The sequence below is a fragment of the Myodes glareolus genome, chromosome 1, assembly GCF_982192425.1.
Source record: "Myodes glareolus chromosome 1, mMyoGla1.1, whole genome shotgun sequence".
NCBI classification, from domain to species: Eukaryota; Metazoa; Chordata; class Mammalia; order Rodentia; family Cricetidae; genus Myodes; species Myodes glareolus.
Window position 1 is genome coordinate 140,777,337 of NC_142026.1, and position 18,715 is coordinate 140,796,051.

Here is an 18,715-nt window from a genome sequence, read left to right on the forward strand (position 1 = left end):
AAGAGGTGGGCGCTTTACCCCTGAAGTGTCAGCTAAAGGCAACTCCTGGGACTAGCCTGGATTAAGATAGTGGACCATCCACAAGCTGTAAATGGGTCTGTGTTTCAGCCGTGCGGTCGTGACCACAGAAAGAGGAGCTGACTTTGAAACCAGAGGCCTTGGTTGACCCCAGCCACACCCTTGCACCAGCTAAGAAGTCACCCGAGCAACAACATGTTCTTCCTTTCTGCTCCAGGTCCTTCATCTTTACTATAGTGTGGGTGCAACACATGGACCACACCCATTTCACAGAACTGTCGCAGGCACCGAAAGACCCTTGGAGGTGCTTTGTATGCGTGCTCAGCATATTTAATAAGCAATCAATGTGCTTGTTAAAATAAATGGCAGATAATAAATGTCAGTCATTGTTAGCTGCTGTAAATATTAGAACTAGTGAATGCCTCTTCAAACCCAAAAGATGGCATCCTCTTAGCTGCAGGCCTGTGGGAATTCTTTGATAAATTGGCCTCTCCCATCCATGCTGTATGTCAAAAGTTATATGTTAAAATCTGCCTATTGAGGGGCATGGTGGCACATACCTTTAATCCCAGCCCTTGGGAGGCAGAAGCAAATGGATCTCTCTAATTCTGAGGTCTAATTTTGAGCTGATTCCAGACCAACCAGGGCTCCACCGTGAGATAAGTGGGATCTCCCGTGGTCTTCTTGTGCTCAGAAGCCAGCAGCTGATGGGGTTCCACAGCTGGGCATCATCTGCATTAGGCGGATGAGCAAGAGGAAGCTGAATCTTCCTCATATGCCCTGTGTTTTGCTGTGTCACCCGTGGTTTTCTGGAGATGAGTATGAGGAGGAGCTTGAGTTGTTCCTTGGCAGTGTAAGAGGAGTACGGTCCCCAGAGCTGGCCGCAAGCCTCTCACAAAGCCAGTGAATGTAAACAAAAGAGGCCCAGCGCACAGAGCTGAGCGGGTGCACCACCTATGGAGTTCTGCTGTTTTGAACAAGGCACAGGTCCTGTGGTCGGGCAATAAGTCATGTTGTTCAGAGCCCAGGAGATCATAGACACCGATTGTTCCATGCATAAACTACCAATGGTGTCTGCTGTTGGGTGCTCTGTTGCCCTAGAGACCTGAGGGTGCACCCTGTTGATTTACATAGCCCATTTGCATATCAGACACGACTCGTGCCTACACAAACCTATTTCCAAATTCGAAGGGGATACGGGTATGCAAATAGAGACAAGTATCCCTAAGACAAAAGGTTTGAGCCTGCTGAATTCCTTTCATTACTGTTCTGTTTGTTTCTTCGTTAGGAACCTCTAGATAAAAGAAAAAGCAGAATGAAAATGTAATTAAAACGTTTTAAAAAATGAACAAAAATCCTGACTAGAACATTCTCCCTCTAAAGCTGATCTTATTGCTGTGCAAATTCTCAGCCGTCACGGGGAACGAGCAGCCCCGAACACATCGGTATTTTTGTGTGGCCCCACACCAACAGACCCAGGAGAAAGGGCAGTGGGGTTGGAGCTGAGCCTGGGCACCGTGGGTGGTTCCCTGAGTGCCCTCCCCAGACCTGGTCTTCACTGAGACAGCCTCTCCTGCTCTCAGCCTCTGCTGGGGCCAGGGGCCTTTCTTAACACAAATCTAACTATGACCTCCTGCTTCTGAGAAACTGAGTATACAGAGAGACAACAGCCAAGCCTCAGGTGTGAGGGGAACTTGTCCCACACCTATAGCCTCTCCAGAAACCATCCTGTCCTGTACACGCCTCAGGAGCTGCCCGCTATGGCTGTCGGGAAGCTGGCTAGCATCTTCAGTGATAGGCAGGGATATAAAGAACAGGAGACCAACAGGAGTCAGTAACACGCCCCCTTCCTATTTCAATAAGGCTACCCAGAACTCCTACCTCTAGCTTCCCCTAAAGCCAGTGGCCCTTCTGTTCCTACCTATTGGCTTTTCCATCTCATTGTGTGCAGATTTGCCCAACCCAGTGACCATAGGGTCCCTTGTTCAGAGACCCTGGATGTACAATCATTACTCATTCTTTGTGGATAGACCTTTGTGCATTTCTACTCTCCAAGGTCCTTGAAGGTGGCCGTCTGTGCTCTTGGGGGAACTTGGTCCCTGGATACCACACAGGCTCAAAACCTGCCTTCAGCCTTACCTGCTTCTCCACGGATCCTTCTCCCTCCTTTCCTCACCTAACTCAAACTCTGGCTGCACTCTGCTGGCTGGGCCCAAATACTCCACAGTCCTCTGCATCCAGCTGCATGCTCTGGTGCAGGTCCTGGAAGTCTACCACGCGGTCTCTGCTCACTGCACCAAACAGTTTCTGCAGAGTGGTCCCTCATGATAGCGTCCAGTAGGGTTCATCATATACAGCAAGTGTTCAGTAAATAGGATGAGCTGGATCCTGAATAGATCGGGTCTTTCCTCAGTCCCTGCTGTCCTGATTATAAGAACAATGAATTGTTCCCAGAACCAGAGACATCAGTTTCCTCTCTCAGAGTCCCAAGTTCTGCTTCTGATCTAGCTCCTCCTTCTCAGTACTTCCCCAGGGGATTGAGCAGGGAGACACTGGCCTTGAAAGAGGCCATTCTTCTGAGGATACTGCCTGAATCCCATGTACAATGTAGTCAGGCTTCTGGGAAGGTGGGACGGAGGCTGAGGGACCCTGAAGATGCCCAGTGCAGTTCCTGCCTGCATCACCTGTGCATGCAGAGAGCCAATCAAAATGCCTCAGATGAAAAAAAGGTTGTAAAGAGCCACCTACGCTGTGGGCCTTAAGTCCACGCTGTCAGGCACTGTTGCAGACCACAGGTGCTCTAGCGGTATCTCACAGATACTGGCCATTTTACATTCATTTCTCTATTCCAGTTGTTACTACTTTGCTCTGGATAGTCACTTGTCTGGATCGCCTGCTTTGACATTCTGCCCTAGAAGTCCAGATGTCGGGATGTCAGGCAGAAGGACCCAGCTGTTGGATGAGCTCACAGGCACCTCTTTTCTCCTGCCTCTGCTCTTAGGCGACAGAGTGGGGCTGGGTTTGCAGGCTATGCTCTTCTTTGAGGAGCGGGATGTTATTTGTGACCCAGAGTTCTCTCCAGCCCATCCCAAAGCTGCAGGATCACTGAGAAGTATACCCTTTCCTCAGAAGCCAGTGTGGCCATTGGTACCCACGGGACATCTACCTTGCTGCCCTCGTGGGATATGACCCATTTCCTCATAAAACCGTGTTGATACCCACCTACCTTCGCATAGATCAGTCTGGCCTTGAACTCACAAACGTCCTCCTGCCTCTGCCTCTGCCTCCCAGTGCTTTTACCGCCACCCCTGCCCTAAGCGTATTTTCTCAAATGTTACAGTTCATTAAAGAGAGGTGAGTACTTTTGCTAACATTGTATTTAATGTCTTTGCTAATTATAATCATATATACTTCATTTCTGCATTAGTTTGGCTTTCTTTTTTCTAAGATGCTTTTGAATTCAAACACGCTAGAACTTATGCAAAGTTTCTGAGGAGGCTGTGGTAGATGCGTCAGCTGGACTGTCTTGCACCCTTTGGGGGTGCTCATCTGCCAGCCTCTGCCACCAGGCGCCTGTGAGTCCCACATCACAGCCGCACTGCCCAGGGGGCTCCTGCTCTGCCACCCCAGGAGTAGATATGTCTGAAAGAAAATTACCCTGAAATATGTGAACTGACGCTCTCAGAAAAAAAGCCACACCTACGTTAAACATTCTAGAAGGCTGATTGACGATTAGAACGTCAGTGGCTGCCGTGGAGAGATGGAATTTATGGGCCGGGGGACGAATTATCTTGAGTTATCTTAAGTCCTCCAAACAGCCATTTATTGCCCACTTCTGCATGTGGCCTGCCATCTTCGTGGCTATTAGGTAAATCCTTTTGGAATGTACAAACAGACCCCTTAGATTTCACCAACCTCAAAGCTAAGAACGCCGTCAGATGGCGTCTGAGGTTATAGCAGAGGTGTTTTTGCTTTAACCCAGCTACTGATGTCCCCACCAAGATACTTTAAAAGTGCCTTGATTTATGACCTTTCTCTATTCTGCTGATGTAAAAATTGCACAAAAATGTTGTCACTTTAGGACGTGGTGCTTGGGTAACCCGAATTCAAGCTCCGGGGCAATGCTCATGTTTGGTTACAGAATAAACTGTCCCTCTCCGTTTCAGGTGAGATCCGTGTATTCTGCCTGAGGAAGCAGAGTGATCTGCCATGGAGCTGGTTGAGCCTCTTCAATGTGAGCTCTGCAGTGGCCATCGTACCTGTTTCAAAGAGGCTCTGCATCCCGGTTCCACTGCCTCTGTGTGTCACGATGCTTCCCACTGCCTGTGTTCTCAGACTGTCTACTCCCCCTGACCTTGTAGTATGTCCCGAGCACTTGGGGGACTCCTCACCTTGGGGAAAGCACCAGGAAATGTGGGTGGAGTCACTCTGCTAATCCAGAGAGGCCATTGCTCTGACATTATCAGCCTGCCTCTCATCCTGAGCCCTATAGCACCAGGAAGTGTGGGTGGAGTCACTCTGCTAATCCAGAGAGGCCATTGCTCTGACATTATCAGCCTGCTTCTCATCCTGAACCCTATAGCACCACTTGCTTCCCGTTTTAAAGAAAGCGAGTTCTTCCGGTGGGAAAGTTGTCCTTGTCTGAGCCACAGGATGTGGCTCAGAAGGCCCAGAGGACCCTGGTGGAATCTCCTACAATGTGTTCACCCATCCCAACCCCGCCTTCAGAGCAAATGAAAGCAGAAGACATGGAATGAGTTTCTGACTCTGGAAAATCAAAATGTATGTCTGAGTTCCAGCCACACAGGCAGATGTGGGCTGGAGAGAAGCAGGGTCTTTGTGTGGCCAGTTTCTAGTCAGGGGCTTCAGGGAAATTCAGCGGCTTCTCTGGCTACCTGAACACTTTCCTCTAAATGATAGCCATGTCCAGAGTCCTGCAGTAGTAGCCTTGCCCAGAACCTGTCCCTGCAGAGTTTCAGCCCTTACCACCCACCAGGCTCTGACCCCTAGGATCCAGGTCTGTCTTCAGAGGGAATCTTGATCATTTTCCACCCAGGGTCCCCACCTGTTACTCAGTAGTGAGATCCCTGGGCCAGCACCATTTAGGAGTTGAGCCTCATGTGTAAGTTGCTCTGGTCTCTGAATGGTTCCTGTTGGGTTTTCACAAATCCGACTGGAGACTTATTTATTTACTTACTTATTTATTTATTTGCAAGGAGACAAAAGACAAAGAAAGAGAAAAGGGGGATGGACACACACACATGTGGGATAATGCTCTTGTACACTGTAGATTTGTCACTCATATTAGTTAAATAAAATGCTGAATGGTCAGTAGCCAGGCAGGAAGTATAGGCGTGGCAACCAGACTAAGAATTCTGGGAAGAGGAGAGGCAGAGAGTCAGTCACCAGCCAGATGCAGAGGCAGCAAGATGGGAATGCCTTACTGGGAAAATGCACCAAGCCACGTGGCTAAACATGAACAAAAACTATGGGTTAATTTAAGTTGTAAGAGCTAGTTAATAAGCCTGAGCTAATAGGCCAAACAATTTATAATCAAATAAGCCTCTGTGTGTTTCTTTGGGACCAAACAGCTGCGGACCTGGTGGGACAGAAATGTCCATCTACACACACACACACACACACACACACACACACACACACACACGGCTGGGGCACAGAGAGAGCTGAGAGCAGACTGTGTAGCTGTGTGGCTTTCCTGATTTGCTTGTACAGATGTGTAGATAGGCCCAAGTGCATCTATTTCATGGGGGTACACTTGAGCCCCAACCTGCATAGCTTCAGACAGAGACTACATCCAGCAAGACCATGGAGCTTATGCCATCTCTCCAGAAAAAGCAGCAGGGATGCAGGTTTGGGTCTGGGCAGGGCCCCAGACAGCTTCATCGGGACTCCGAGTAGCTTTCATAGGCGAAAGTTCTACCAAAAATCTGCTTCCCCTCACCTCAGGAATGAGGCAATGAATCAGATCACGTTAGCCACACAGCCAGTGCTATGTACTGTGTATTAGAAGCATACAGATCTAATTTTTCTGGGACTCACAGCTAAGAGATTGCCATGACTTCTCTGGACTCAAGACATTTGAACGACACTAGACCCATTAAGGCTGTGGGGACTCTTTGAGAGTGGACTCGATGGACTTTGTGAGAAGACTTCAGGGCCCTGGGCAGAAGGCTATGGCGTGAATCTGAAACGTTCCTCACACATGATCCCCTGCTGGTGGTGATATTTGGAGAGACTGAGAACTTTTGTAGGCGAGTCGTGGATGGAGAAGTTGAGTCACTGGAGGCTGGTCCTCGGGGGTACATCATCTCGGGCCACATCCATTCCATTCTCTGCTTCCTGGCCTACCATGATGTGAACTGCCTTCCCATGCCACACCTTCTCTGTGTGATCGATGGAACCCTCTTGAGGCCGTGAGCCAAAACACACCATTCTTCCTTAAGTTTGCCAGGCATTTTGTTACAGCGATGGAAAAACTACCTTTTACAATAAAACCCCGGGTCATGGCTGGCTTCTAATGTTCCTTTAAACTCCGTGAAATTAGGAGGGAGACAGATGCCTTGGCCCGAGCAATCCCAGGAGGTAAAGGCAGGAAGTCAAGGCGGATACTGGAATGTTTGCTTTTCAGAGATTGTTCTCGTGGCCCCTTCAGAATGTTTGCAGGTTGCAGTGGGTGGCACCAAAAGCCCCTTGTTTTCTTTCACTTCGAAACCCCCAAAGCATTTATTCCCATTCTTTCCCTCCCCGCTCAAGGGAGGCTGATGTCTTTGTTCTGAACGTTAACTAATTCTCTCCACCTTTCGCCCTATACAAAGCTCTTGTGACAGAAAAATTTAGCTCAAGTGTGACACGTCATTGCCCCAGTATTTTCAGACAGTCTTCTTGTCTCCTCGTTTTCAAGGCTTCTGCGAAGTGTGCAGGGGAAGGGCAGGCACCCCATGAGATGCACCCCCATATCCCCTCCAGGGCAGCGTGTTGGATCCAGGAGAAGGCTGCCTCTGAGTACGGCTCTGAACAGCTGAGTTGAAAACCTATCATCCTCATCCTCTGAAAGGAGACTGTTTTTTTAACGAAAGACAAAAAAAGGTGAAAAAAATTTTTTTTCCAATTTTTTTTCCTACTCAATTCACCTGTGTTGAATCCAGAATTTAGGCTCTACTCTCAAAAAGCCTTTCCTCCCTTGGGTCAGTGCACATCCCATGTTAGGAAGGCAGACAGACAGGACAGCGGCTGCAGAAGGGGAATGTGGTTCTTTTATTTGGTACGACATCAGCATCGTGCAGGCATTTATCATATGAGTGTAGTGTGGAGCTGAATTCAAATCTGGTCCCCCGAACAGGATGTGACGGGCCTAAGCCGTCTCTGGGAAGGAATGCCTTCTTAGAGACCTCTCCCCACATACCAGCCAGAGCGTGATGGAGAGCAAAGCTGCAGCTGGAATCATGCAATGAAAACGGCTGGGTGAAAACTCACCCGAGAGAACTTACAACCACAGTGAGGGTGACTGAGAAACCTCAAGCCGACAGTGTGGTTCCCTCAGCCTCCTCATCAAATGGTGTGGAAGGGCCTTGCGCGTTCTGGGGTCTTAGGCTTAAAACACTGGCCTCACACCATGGTCATGACCTTCAGGGCTGCTGGCTGGAACCTGCGGATCTTCTTCTTCAGGGCCTTGGAGGCCTTGATGCGGCACAATTTGGGCACAGGGGGAAGCGGTGGCCTGGAGCTTCCTGGGGCCCGTGGCGACTGCTGGGGCGGCACCCGAGGCCACGCCCGCTCCCCCTGCCCAACCTGTGCGTTGCCTCTCCCCAGGCCACTGCGGCTATTCTGGACACAGCTTTCGGAATCGTTGCTACTAGACTCGTCCCCGAAGCGGTTGGCAGTGTGGTCACTGGCTTCCTCATCCTCGCTGGTTTCGGCAATGGTGGAGTGGAACAGCGAGGCACACTCTGCCGAGTGCTCCGAAGGGTCGGACTCGCTCCTCACACAGGCATCCTGACGGGCAAGTGCGGGCCTGCTCTGGGCCTGGGGACCACCTACTCTCCTGACTGGGGACTTAGGGGGACCCAAGCTGGGCCCAGGTTGGCTGACCGAGCGGGCTTTGGCTGAGATCTCTGTAGTAGACTGCCACCTGCGCTGCTTCCGCCTGGCTGCAGAGCTGAGGGGGGATGCCTCCATTGGGAACAGAACTTGGGATGCTGGGTAACTTTCCTGCTGGGCCACCACCAGGGGGACAAAGAAGGGCACAGGATATAGGGTGGACTCAGAGCAGGAGCGTCCAGGAGGCTCTCTGGCCAGTGTGGGGCCCCTGCTGAGCCCTCCCCGCTGGGGCCTGCATGAGGGGCCCCATTCTGGAGTCAATGCAGCAGCATGGGTGCCCTGCTGTCTCTCGGGTTGTGGTGGAAGCTGCTTCCCCAGCCTGGGCACTTTATCACTGATTCTTCTTCTGACCTTCACCACCTTGCTCTGGGGAGATCCCATCCTCAGCCTCACTGGGGAGGTTTCACCAGTGGTGTAAGAAGGGTAGGCAAAGGGCCCTGGGTCCAGAGGGGGGCTCTCAGGGCCCAGTACCCTGGATGGTGATAGGGCTTGTCCTTGGCCATAGTCATTGTGGGGCTGCTGGGCCTGGGAGCAGAGAGAGAAACTTACAGAACTGTCTCCGTGGACACAGGGATTCCAGCATGTGCTTTCCTCCTGCAGGGGGCTGCTGAGGGGCTCAGTAACCACAAGGGACACAGGCCCCTGTTGCTTGAGGCTGTCCTTGGCAGCATCCCTACTTGGTTTCGTTCCTCCCCTGTCCACTCCGTAGGCCAACTTCTCAAGCTGACCTCCACTGTCTGACCTCTGGCCACATGGCTTCCGTGGGAAAGGAGCCGTGTCCCCTCCCTGCTCCTGCAGTTCATCCGGCAGAGGGAGCTCTTGGCCCCGCAGACGCAACAGCCTGTGGATGTAGGCTTCGGCCGAGCCCAGCTCGCGGATAGACCCAGCCTGAGTCCTGTTCTGATCAACAGGGACCAGAGGAGGCTCCGGGGAAGGCGAGCAGATGTCAAAACGTGGCACTTCCTTAGGCAGAGCAAAGAGCGGGCTCTGGAGAGCCACTGCATGGAGGGGGCTGGGATACGGGTACACCTCCTGGCCACCCCTGGCCACCAGATCACGCTGGTACTTGGGGTCCAGTGTGTGGGCCGGGACCTCTATCCCCTGGCAGAGGAGGGATGGGGGTACAGCATCAGCACCAGCTCTCTGAAGCCCCAGGTCATCTGGGAGGACTCTCTCAAGATCACCTGGGAATGAGACCATGAAAAGCACATCAACACAGACAGACGCCAAGTCCCTGCTTCCCATAGGCGCATATGGGGGCTCTTATGGGCTCCGACAGTGTGTAATGGGCCCCCAGCTTCAGTGAGAAGGAGAAGAAAGCATCATCTCAGTGCCTCCACTTAACCACGGCTGGGAGGCTACCTGGAGAAATGTGTACAGCCATACATGGGACATTCACGGCAGGAACTGCTCCAGCATCCACCACCTGGGAGTGAAACTGAAGACTCTGCACAGAGAGACCAAAGCTGGCACAGAGCCCAGGTGTGTGTGTGTGTGTGTGTGTGTGTGTGTGTGTGTGTGTGTGTGTGCGCGCATGTCCAAGTGGTGTGGGAGAACTGTCTGTATTCTGTCAATCATGTTTTAAATAAATGCTGATTGGCCAGGCAGGAAGTATAGGTGGGACAACCAGACAGGAAGTAAAGGTGGGGCAATGAGAACAGGAGAATGCTGGGAAGCAGGAAGCCCATTCCTCCCAGTCCTGCCCAGGTCACTAAAGAAGTAGGATGTGACCTGCCCCACTGAGAAAGGTACTAAGCCATGTGGCTAACATAGATAAGAATAATGGGTTAATATAAGCTACAAGAGCTAATAAGAAGCCTGAGCTAATGGGCCAATCAGTTTATAATCTTCTGGAGACCTCTGTGTGATTTTCTTTGGGACTTAATGACTGGGAACTGGGCAGGAAAGACACCCCAACAAGCAGGCCATCATGTTACAAGTGACATCTTTTTCTCTTGGGAAAACATGGAGGGTACTTGTGCCTCAATTCTTACTCTAAATGTGGTGTGTCACATGATCTGAATGCTTCTTTGGAGTTTCTGGATGTTCATTTAAAACAAGAAAACCACATACGTGCACACACGCACACACACACACACACACACACACACACACACTTGCTCCATCCATGTGGGTCAGCCTCTTCCCCACTGAGCCCAGGTACCATCATCTGCTATCCTTCTCACCCAAACGGCACTCTTGCTCTCTCCTGCCCCTCTCTCTCACCTGTAGACACCGGTCTAGGCCGGAACATGCCCCTCGGGCGGTCTGTGTCCTCTGCACCATGCGGGAACCTGCTCTCTTCTCCACTGGGCTGTGGGCTCCATGCAGGGACAGTGGTCTCATCAGCAGAGCGAGGTCGCCAGTCCCCCATGCCAGACCTGGACTTAGAGGAATGGAGCACAGGCAGCCAGCTGCCCAGTGAGGGGGACAGGCGGTCACTGCAAACAGATGCACATGAGGTAGAAAGGGAGCAGGAACCACCGTCACTCAGCTCGTAGAAGCCTAGACAGAGCAGACACAGTGGTCAGTGCACCCCTGGCCAGCGGGCTCTACCCGAAGACTCAGATTTTTTTCTTTTGCTTTTCCTGGCACAGGGAGTGGTGAGGGGCTCCTAAGAATGCCTGTGGGGACAGGTCCACAACAAGAATGTTCTAGATTCTTGCTGGTAACCTTGCGAGTGGCTACAGAAACAACTGACCCTACCTCACCTGAACCCTCACCTGAACCCTATAGCTGTGCTCAGAAGGAGAGCTTCCTTTGCTACAGGTATCTCCTTTCTTTAACACGCAACTGCATGGGGCATTTCCTTCCTGGGAGTCCTCAGTCCCAGGGATTGCTGGGGTAGCACATCCCATGTTAGACTGCAAAAGCCAAGTACCAGAGGGCCAAGGGGACTCCACATACCCCGGGCTTGCTGTCACAGATACCTTGTGACCACTGTAACCCAGACACAGGGATCCCTGTTGCCAAGTTTCACCTGGAGCATACTGAGAAAGCAAAGGTGACCAGAGTCACACAAGCCAGCAAAGACTGCCAACAGTGACCTTCTCTGAGGAGGTCTGGGATGGTGCACAGGGAGGGAGGGGCCAGTTAAACTGATGTAAATGACGTAGGTGATCTGCAGCATGGTTTACGGCCATCCAGCAAACCCAGGAGCTCCTGGGGTATTTAATCCATCAGCTGGTAGTTTACATATGTGTAAGCCACTGTGTAAACTGTACTGTATGTAAACTCTTTAGCTTATATATTATATTTAAACTTCATATGTTTGTTATATTTGTATTTTCTCTCAGCGTGTTTATAGCTTTTTATGTCTTTAGTCACATCCACGTCCCAGGCTGCTCAGGGGACCTCAGGTGTCAGATCAGCTGAGGACACAGGCTGTCCACAGCGTTAGGTCTGTGACACCTGTGTTAGGGTGTCCAGCACCATCAGCCGTACCCGAGCTGGGCCTGCTGTCACTGTCCAGGGCCTCGCAGGACGACCTGCTCACATCCAGCTGCAGTTCGCTTATCTGTTGGTCCAGCTGGTCCAGGTGAGTCTTCAGGCCTACATCCTGCCGCCTCAACCGTGACTGGGGGCAAAGAAGGAGAAAGAATAAAAACCGACGTGAATGCAGAGATCTAAACCAGGACCAAGGTTAAAACAGGGCCACCGTGGACACCGGGAAGGCTCCCAGACTCCAACTCCGAACTCATGTTAACTCGTGGGAAGCAACTCCCTGGGTCTGCTGGAATGTACCGCGAAGGATTTGTCTCCCCTTGGCATGTGTGTGTGTGTGTGTGCATGGGCACACACACATGTACAAACATATGCACACAGTCTAGCAGGAGTGAAGACAGTTCTTCACACAGCACCTCCACGGCCTATGGTACCTGGGAGTGTGCACTTGGGTAGGAGACCCCAGCTTCACTTGGAAAGCTTGGCAAACCTTTTGTGCAAGACTGTCCCCAGAGGATGGGCTTCTTTATACTGTAGTCCCCAGTTCTATAGATACACACGCACACACGTGCGCACACACAGACAGACAGACACAGACAGACAGACACAGACAGACACAGACAGACACACACACACTGTGCAGCCCACATGAAGTGGGGAGAGTTCTGTGTGCTCATACATAAACTAATCAGTACTGAGCATTTAGTACGAACTGATTTCTTTCAACCGTGCAGTTTCCTGATTTCTGGGCTGGTGGCATACACATTTTTCCTCTAATTAACAAGCAGGTTTAAGGCAAACAAAGAGGGACACGGCTCATCTGTGGAAGAGTGTGACCATTACTTTTCTAGTGGGGAGCTACATCAGAAATCTCAGCAGCGTGGGAAATCACCGGCACCAGATGCCGGCAGTAATGACTTCCTGTTCACCAGAACAAGTGCTTTCGCAAAGGGCCAGGGTGAGCTGAGTGGGATGCTGGCCTGGGCTGGCACGGCTGCCAATCTCAACAGGCTCAGCCTTCCCCTGCAGGAACTGACCCGGGGTGGGGGTGGGAGCCACCTCCGGGTGCTCTTGCTCCCACAGGAAAGAAGATTTTCTGAAGAGACAATGGGCACCAAGAAATCGGAATTTCCCTAGAATCTCATCTTCAGCAGGGACCAGCTGGAGCCAAAGCTTGTCTCCCGAGAAGAAACTCCCCCAGTTCTGACAACTCACCTACCACCTTCTCGGCATCTGAGACAAGGACAGGGGAGTCACACCCTGATCAGGACTGCTCATCTCTTACTTCTTTTTAAATCTAGAAGGGTACCCCAAAGATGAACTTGGGGGTATCACTGTGCCTTTTTGCTTGTCTCTTCTTCATGTGGACATACTGAATAAATGTCCTTTCTCGGCGTCTCATTACGACTTGTCTGTCGGTGGCCCACGTGGCTTTTTAGGGCTGCTAGGTGCCAACTCTACTAACCCAGGGTTTGAAGAGTGTCTGAGGGCAACAGTATCTCCTACAGCCGCCCATGTCACAACTGAACAAAACTTCCCAGAACCTGCTCCCATCACAAACTCCCAGACAAGCAGGATGGAGACACAGGCATGACCTTTCTACCCCCTCAGAGACCGGCACTAGGCCCATCAAAGGACTGGCATGGATTTTTCCAGTAAGAGATTTTTCTTTGTCCTACTCTGACGCATGCTGCCCACAGACACCAAGCACGTCTGCCGGGTCCAGTCCAGTGAGTGACAGCCTGTCTCTCTCAAATTCCTTTCTTCAGAGGTCTGGCTGATTGCCCTCTCCCAAAGGTTGGCCCCTATGTACACATTGGCACCAGCTGCTCTGTAGATAGCATCTGTCCAGCCAGCCCAGGCAGCTAGTTCCTAGTTAATGGTTAAGGTCTCAAGACCCCAGAGTCCTTAGGAGCCTCTGGGCTCTGCTGTGAGCTCACCATAGGGATTGATAACCCCCAATTAATTCCTCTACCCCTACTTCAAGTTTTCATCACCATCCCTTAGGCTGAACTTCAGGGTCAAAGCCACTGTGACCAGGGCGGAGCACGGCTGGCTACGGAGCCAGACTGTGGCATTCTTCCCAGGACCAAGCCTGCCTACGGTTTGTAAGCCTCATGCTGATGCCAAGGGTGCTCTGGGCCACTTGGGTCAGGATCCCCCAAACTGGGGTCAGGCGTCAGAGGCCTGGTGCAAGGGAGAACTAACCACCCCCAGCACACCTGCAAATCCTGGGCTCTTACTATGTAATGCTCCGGGATAGGACCTTGTACCTTCACCAGCTAAGTCTGGCGGTCACCAAATGCCCGAGTCCTGCCATTCCATGGTTCCACTGAAAGGCAGCTGGCTGATTCCTTTAGAAGGTCCACACCATTGCACAGAACTGGATCTGAATGTGTTACACCTTTCCCCATGGACAGTTCCACCCTGCAACCCCAGCATTTGACAAAAAACAAAACAAAACAAAAACTTTGTAGTATATTTGGAGGATAAAAAGTTCAGGATGTAGAGATGGTATCTAAGACACTTCCTTCCTCTCTTGGAATGCTAATAGTGAGCACAGAAAATGTGTTATGCATGAATTACCCCTGACCGCCTCCTGCAAACCTCATAGCGCATCCATCAATAGTGAAGGGCCCTGCTCGCTGGCTCATGGGTGAGACTGGCGGAGACCCTGGAGAAGTCTGCCCGGTCCTCCTTGCTCTTGGCCTCATCTGCTTCTCATGTGACCTCCATCTGCCCCCTGTGTGTTAATCAAGCAAGCTGCTCAGGCCAAGGAAAACACCACTGACGGTTACGGAATCGCTGTGGCTTGCTCCTGTGGTGTCACCGCCTAAGCCTGCCAGGGAAAGGGACAGCTGATGCATATTGTCACTTTTAGAACAAGTCGTGACCGGTCACCCCCGGTCCTCATATGGGTCTGCTGTCCCAGGACGCCTCTTCTGGATGTAGCGGAGGCATGATAGAATGTTACAGATTCTTGGCATAGTGCCAAGCCAAGAGGGTGCTATTCTACCTAAGCTCACTTACGCGAGTAAAAACTCTAGCCATTTCCTGAGACAAGCCCAGGGAAAACACTCATGAAGACAGCCCAAAGGGCCACCTGAAGCAGACTGTGGGGTCAGGGGTCAGGGGGCATGGGGTTTCATCAGCAAAGAAGTCTGGAATAAGGAGGATTAAGTGCTGCAATCACCTCTGGTTTTGTTTTGTTTGTTTTTTGGCCCCAGTCATTACGAGTCACTGATTTATCTAATGAACAAAATTCCCCTAAGCAGCTGCTGCTGAGTCCCTTTGTGACACCGCAATTAGCAGGGCGTAGCCCATCTCTTGAATCCCTAGAAACAGCTAAACCCGTCCTTACTTGAGAATTCCCGCAGAATAACTGCAGGGGACTCCAGGACTCTTCCGGTCTTCACACCTGAACACTGACTGAGGGCCAGGTGAGCCAGCAGGAGGGCAGTGAGCTATCTAGATCCTGCCGGGTTTAACTGGCAGCCCTTTCATTATTTTCTTTATCTAACAAGTACCCTTGCTCTCCCCCTCAAGAAAAATGTTGAAGTGCTAAGTGCTGGTTAAAGCCACATAAATTCAACTATTTTTCTCTTTTCCTGTGACTAAGTTTCATAACAAAGCCTGTGTGTTCCTTCTGGTCTCACGGAGAGGGATAGTGATGGTAGTGGTGAGGGGAGTGTGTGCGTGAGCGCACGTGTGTGTGTGTGTGTGTGTGTGTGTGTGTGTGTGTGTGAACAAAAACTTTGTTTGATGTCTCCAAAGGCTGCTGGTAATTGTAGTGTGAGGGATCACAGATTGGGTCTGTGTGCTGCTGAAGCGGAGTTAATCATCAACCTTAAGGGAACGGGTCATGCGTGTAACCGGCAGTGCGCCTGCCTGGTTGAGGTCACGTGAAGCGGAGTGTGTAGTCTTTTGAACGACAGGCACCTGTTGTAATGCCTTGGTTCTTTCCTGGGTGCAGCAATTTGCAGAGTCCAACCCACACCAGCCATGTCTGTCTCTGGGCAGCTGAGAGTCTCACAGTCTGGAGGAGGCTGCCAGCTGGGTTCCACCTTCAGCCAGTTCTCCACCTTCCTCTGATACCCAGGGAAGATTCCAGGTGTCCTGGGGAGTGACTCAGACCCTGGACTTCCTGATTCTTTAGTCACAAATCCAACGCAGTTCTGAGCTAAAGCTGACTGAACACAACAGTTTCACCCTGGACTTTTACCAACTCTCAACAGGACAGATTCAAATTTCTCCGTCAAAGAAATCCCACTTAAGAGTTATGGATGAGACTCCACTACACCCGAGACCATCATTTTGTTATTTTAAAAATGCTGCAGTGTCGGGTGGTGGTGATACACACCTTTAATGCTAGCACTTGGGAGACAGAGGCAGGAAGATCTCTCTGAGTTCGAGACCAGCCTGGTCTACAAAGCGAGTTCCAGGACAGCCAGAGCTACACAGAGAAACCCTGTCTCGAAAAACAAACAAACAACAACAACAACACAACACCGCAGTACTGCAAAGCACCTTGAGCTGTTTCTAGAAGCAGGTTGTAACTCTAGCCCTGGAAGGCTTCCAGTGGTCCACAGAGGTGCACTCAATGGGCGCGGGTAGCTGAGAAAGCACCACCGATCCCCCTTTCCACGTCCCTCAGACAGGAGCACACTCGGTTTTGTTTTTAAAAACGGATCAGGTGACACGCAATCTTGGAGACTGGCATCAGCCAGCAAGACTCCCCAGTGACACAAGTGAACCCTGTAGGGTGCCCTGCGGGATACGGTACCGCTGTGCAGCGGGATGACCTGCTCCGGGACTGAGGCCAGAGTCCCCTGTGTCTATCCCGATTTGCGCGCCTCCGCATCAATGCTGTGTCAGCCGCAGAGGCGCTGCGCATTCAACACCAGGTTCCGCGCGCGGCTCCCCAGCACGCATCCCGTAGCGTGCTCCCCACGCAGCCGCGCATCAGGCCTCTCCGCTCGCTCAGTCCACGCAGCTGCACCCCGGTCGCTCCCCAGCACGCCCCCATGGCCACTCGCATCCCGTTCTCTCCTTACCAGCTGCTCCCGCAGCGCCGCCAGCGCCGCCTCCAGCCGCAGCTCCTGGCCGCGGGGCCCGGGCGCAGGGTGCAGGCCCAGGGCGCCCCGCACGCGCGCCTGCTGCGTGGCGCGCAGTCCCTGAAGCTCCTGCAACCCGGCCAGTGCCGCCCGCAGCCTCGCGCCCACCCTGCGGCGGTCCCAGCCCGCGGGTCCCGGGCCGCTCGGAGCCCACATCTCCCCGCCGGCCGTTCAACCACCGCGCTGCGCGTCCCCGCCGCGTCTCCCCGCCCCCGGCCGCAGGTCGCCTAGGTGGGGTGGGACCTATCGTTGGCCGCGGAGGGCGGTGTTTGCGACGCCCGAGGTCACAGCGGCCGCCCCTTGCCCGCCCCGTCGGCACGCCGCGCCCTAGCACAACCCAACCCCTGTGCCCCTGAGACCTATGCGCTCCTCAGGAAAGGCCAAAGCCCCTCCGCAGAGGAACAGAGGAGAGCTTAGGCACGGCCGGAGAAAGGTTTTGTTTAGGTTTTTAAATTGAAAGAAAAAAAAAGACAAAAAAAATCACATTGCACAAACCACATTCCTGTTTAGTATGGAACACCCACCACCAGGTTTCCCAGTGCACACCTGTATGTACCTGAAAACCTCTGGTTGCTTCGCAGTTTACCGAATCCTCCCTAGCGCACATGCCACACACCTTTAAGGACGCTTCTAGCAAGTTCCTGAGTTGTGCAGCTCTCACCATGGTGGTCACTTCAGGAACACTGGATTCCAGAAGGAAGCCTTACACACATGATCAGTCGCCCGCACCTCCTCTGCACACATGCTCAGACACCCCCTCTACAGCCACGCCCGCCTCCAGTGGACACTGTTTTGAGTGGAATCCTGCTATCCGGGTCTTTTTACTGTTCTTAGACTTCCGGATGCACCCATTTTGCACCCCCAGAACCTCCTTTTTCTGACGGAATCATTCTCGGCTGTGTGGTGATAGCCCTCATGTTTCTCCAGCGTTTCTTAGGAAGAAATTGCACCTCATTTCTGCACGCAGGCCGGGTGGAAACCCTTTCCTCTCACTTGAGCGTCCACCTAAGGCAGGAATCGGTGAATCACAGGTGGCTACTGTGCTCAAGGTTTTGAAGACATGCCAGGCTGCTTTCCCGAGCGTTCACCTTTGCCTCTGAAGCAGGGGTGGGAAGGTGCCAGCCGCACCCGCGGCATGAAGTATATCACCCAGAGTGCCCAGGGCTGTGGAGCACAGCTGGCAGCCAGCAATTTCTGAGGCCGGAAGAGGCTAGGCATCTTTTCCCTGAAGAAATGGCCTCCCAGGCGCTCTGCCTGCTCTGAATTGGTGACATCTTTAGTAATTAAGATCAGAGACTCTTTTATACTCTTTCCTTACTAGACACCATCTGCAAAATCCTTAGATACGGGATTCTCAGTTTTTTCCCCTCCTTCCAGTCTGTAGGCTTCTGTTTTGCTTTCCTGTTTTTGTTTTGTTCAGTTCTGAGACAGGGTCTCCCTACACAGCCCTTTCTAACTTACCATGTAACCAGCCCTTTCTAACTTACCATGTAGACCAGGTCAGCCTTCTGTGTGTACCTGGATGGTAGACTCTCAGCACCAGGCTCAGTTAAAATTTTCACTCGTTATTTTTATTTCACCGCATCTATTTTCTTTCTCTTGTCACTGTGCTTTTTGTGTTATGACCAAGAAGTCGCTGTCCGATTCTACTGCAGGCTTCCCCTAATAAGCTTTTGTAGCTTTAGCTCCTACCCTGAAGTTATACATCCACTCCGGCTGATCTCTGACCTTGGTCTATCCACCAGGGTCTCTTTCTCTCTTCTGAAGATGTGTATTACATTGGCCCACAACCATGTGCTGGCAACAATCCCCTCCCCACGGAGCTGTGTGGGACCCTGTGGAGAACCAATTGATCGCACTGAACGAATCTTTGTTTACTGTCATATTAGACCTTGTTCCAGGCCGAAGCTGTGTCAATGACTCGCTTTCCAGGGGTTTTGAAGTCTGGATGCTTAAGTGTTCCCTGCTCTGTGCCCTTCACATTTCTACAGGAATTTAGGGGTCACTTTGCCAATTTCTGC

General features: G+C 51.9%; 1 protein-coding gene and 1 long non-coding RNA gene across 6 annotated transcripts in view; one reads left to right on the forward strand and one right to left on the reverse strand.

Moving 5' to 3' along the window:
* The window catches only part of LOC125391782 (uncharacterized), a 25,172-nt gene extending 18,625 nt beyond the window's left edge, over positions 1-6,547 (forward strand). For 2 of the 3 annotated variants that reach the window (XR_015001005.2, XR_015001004.2), the window contains one exon: positions 109-400. This is a non-coding gene — a long non-coding RNA (uncharacterized LOC125391782). Of the gene's footprint in view, positions 1-108; positions 401-4,184 lie in introns of those variants that run through there. The other variant, XR_015001009.2, reaches the window with a different exon arrangement.
* On the reverse strand, positions 5,200-17,599 carry Dact2 (dishevelled binding antagonist of beta catenin 2). Of its 3 annotated transcripts, none has more exons than XM_085687128.2 (4): positions 17,251-17,599; positions 11,581-11,713; positions 10,363-10,641; positions 5,200-9,320 (listed from the first exon to the last, which is right to left on the reverse strand). In XM_085687128.2, exons 1-4 carry the CDS (start codon positions 17,356-17,358, stop codon positions 7,645-7,647), a joined length of 2,196 nt encoding a protein of 731 aa, XP_085543254.2. In that variant the 5' UTR covers positions 17,359-17,599; the 3' UTR covers positions 5,200-7,644. The 3 variants fall into 3 exon arrangements, with proteins under 3 accessions (XP_085543254.2, XP_085543256.2, XP_085543249.2); XM_085687130.2 differs by having other exon boundaries at positions 17,311-17,598; XM_085687123.2 differs by lacking the exon at positions 17,251-17,599 and adding an exon at positions 16,635-16,885.
* Positions 17,600-18,715: the final 1,116 nt, after the last annotated feature.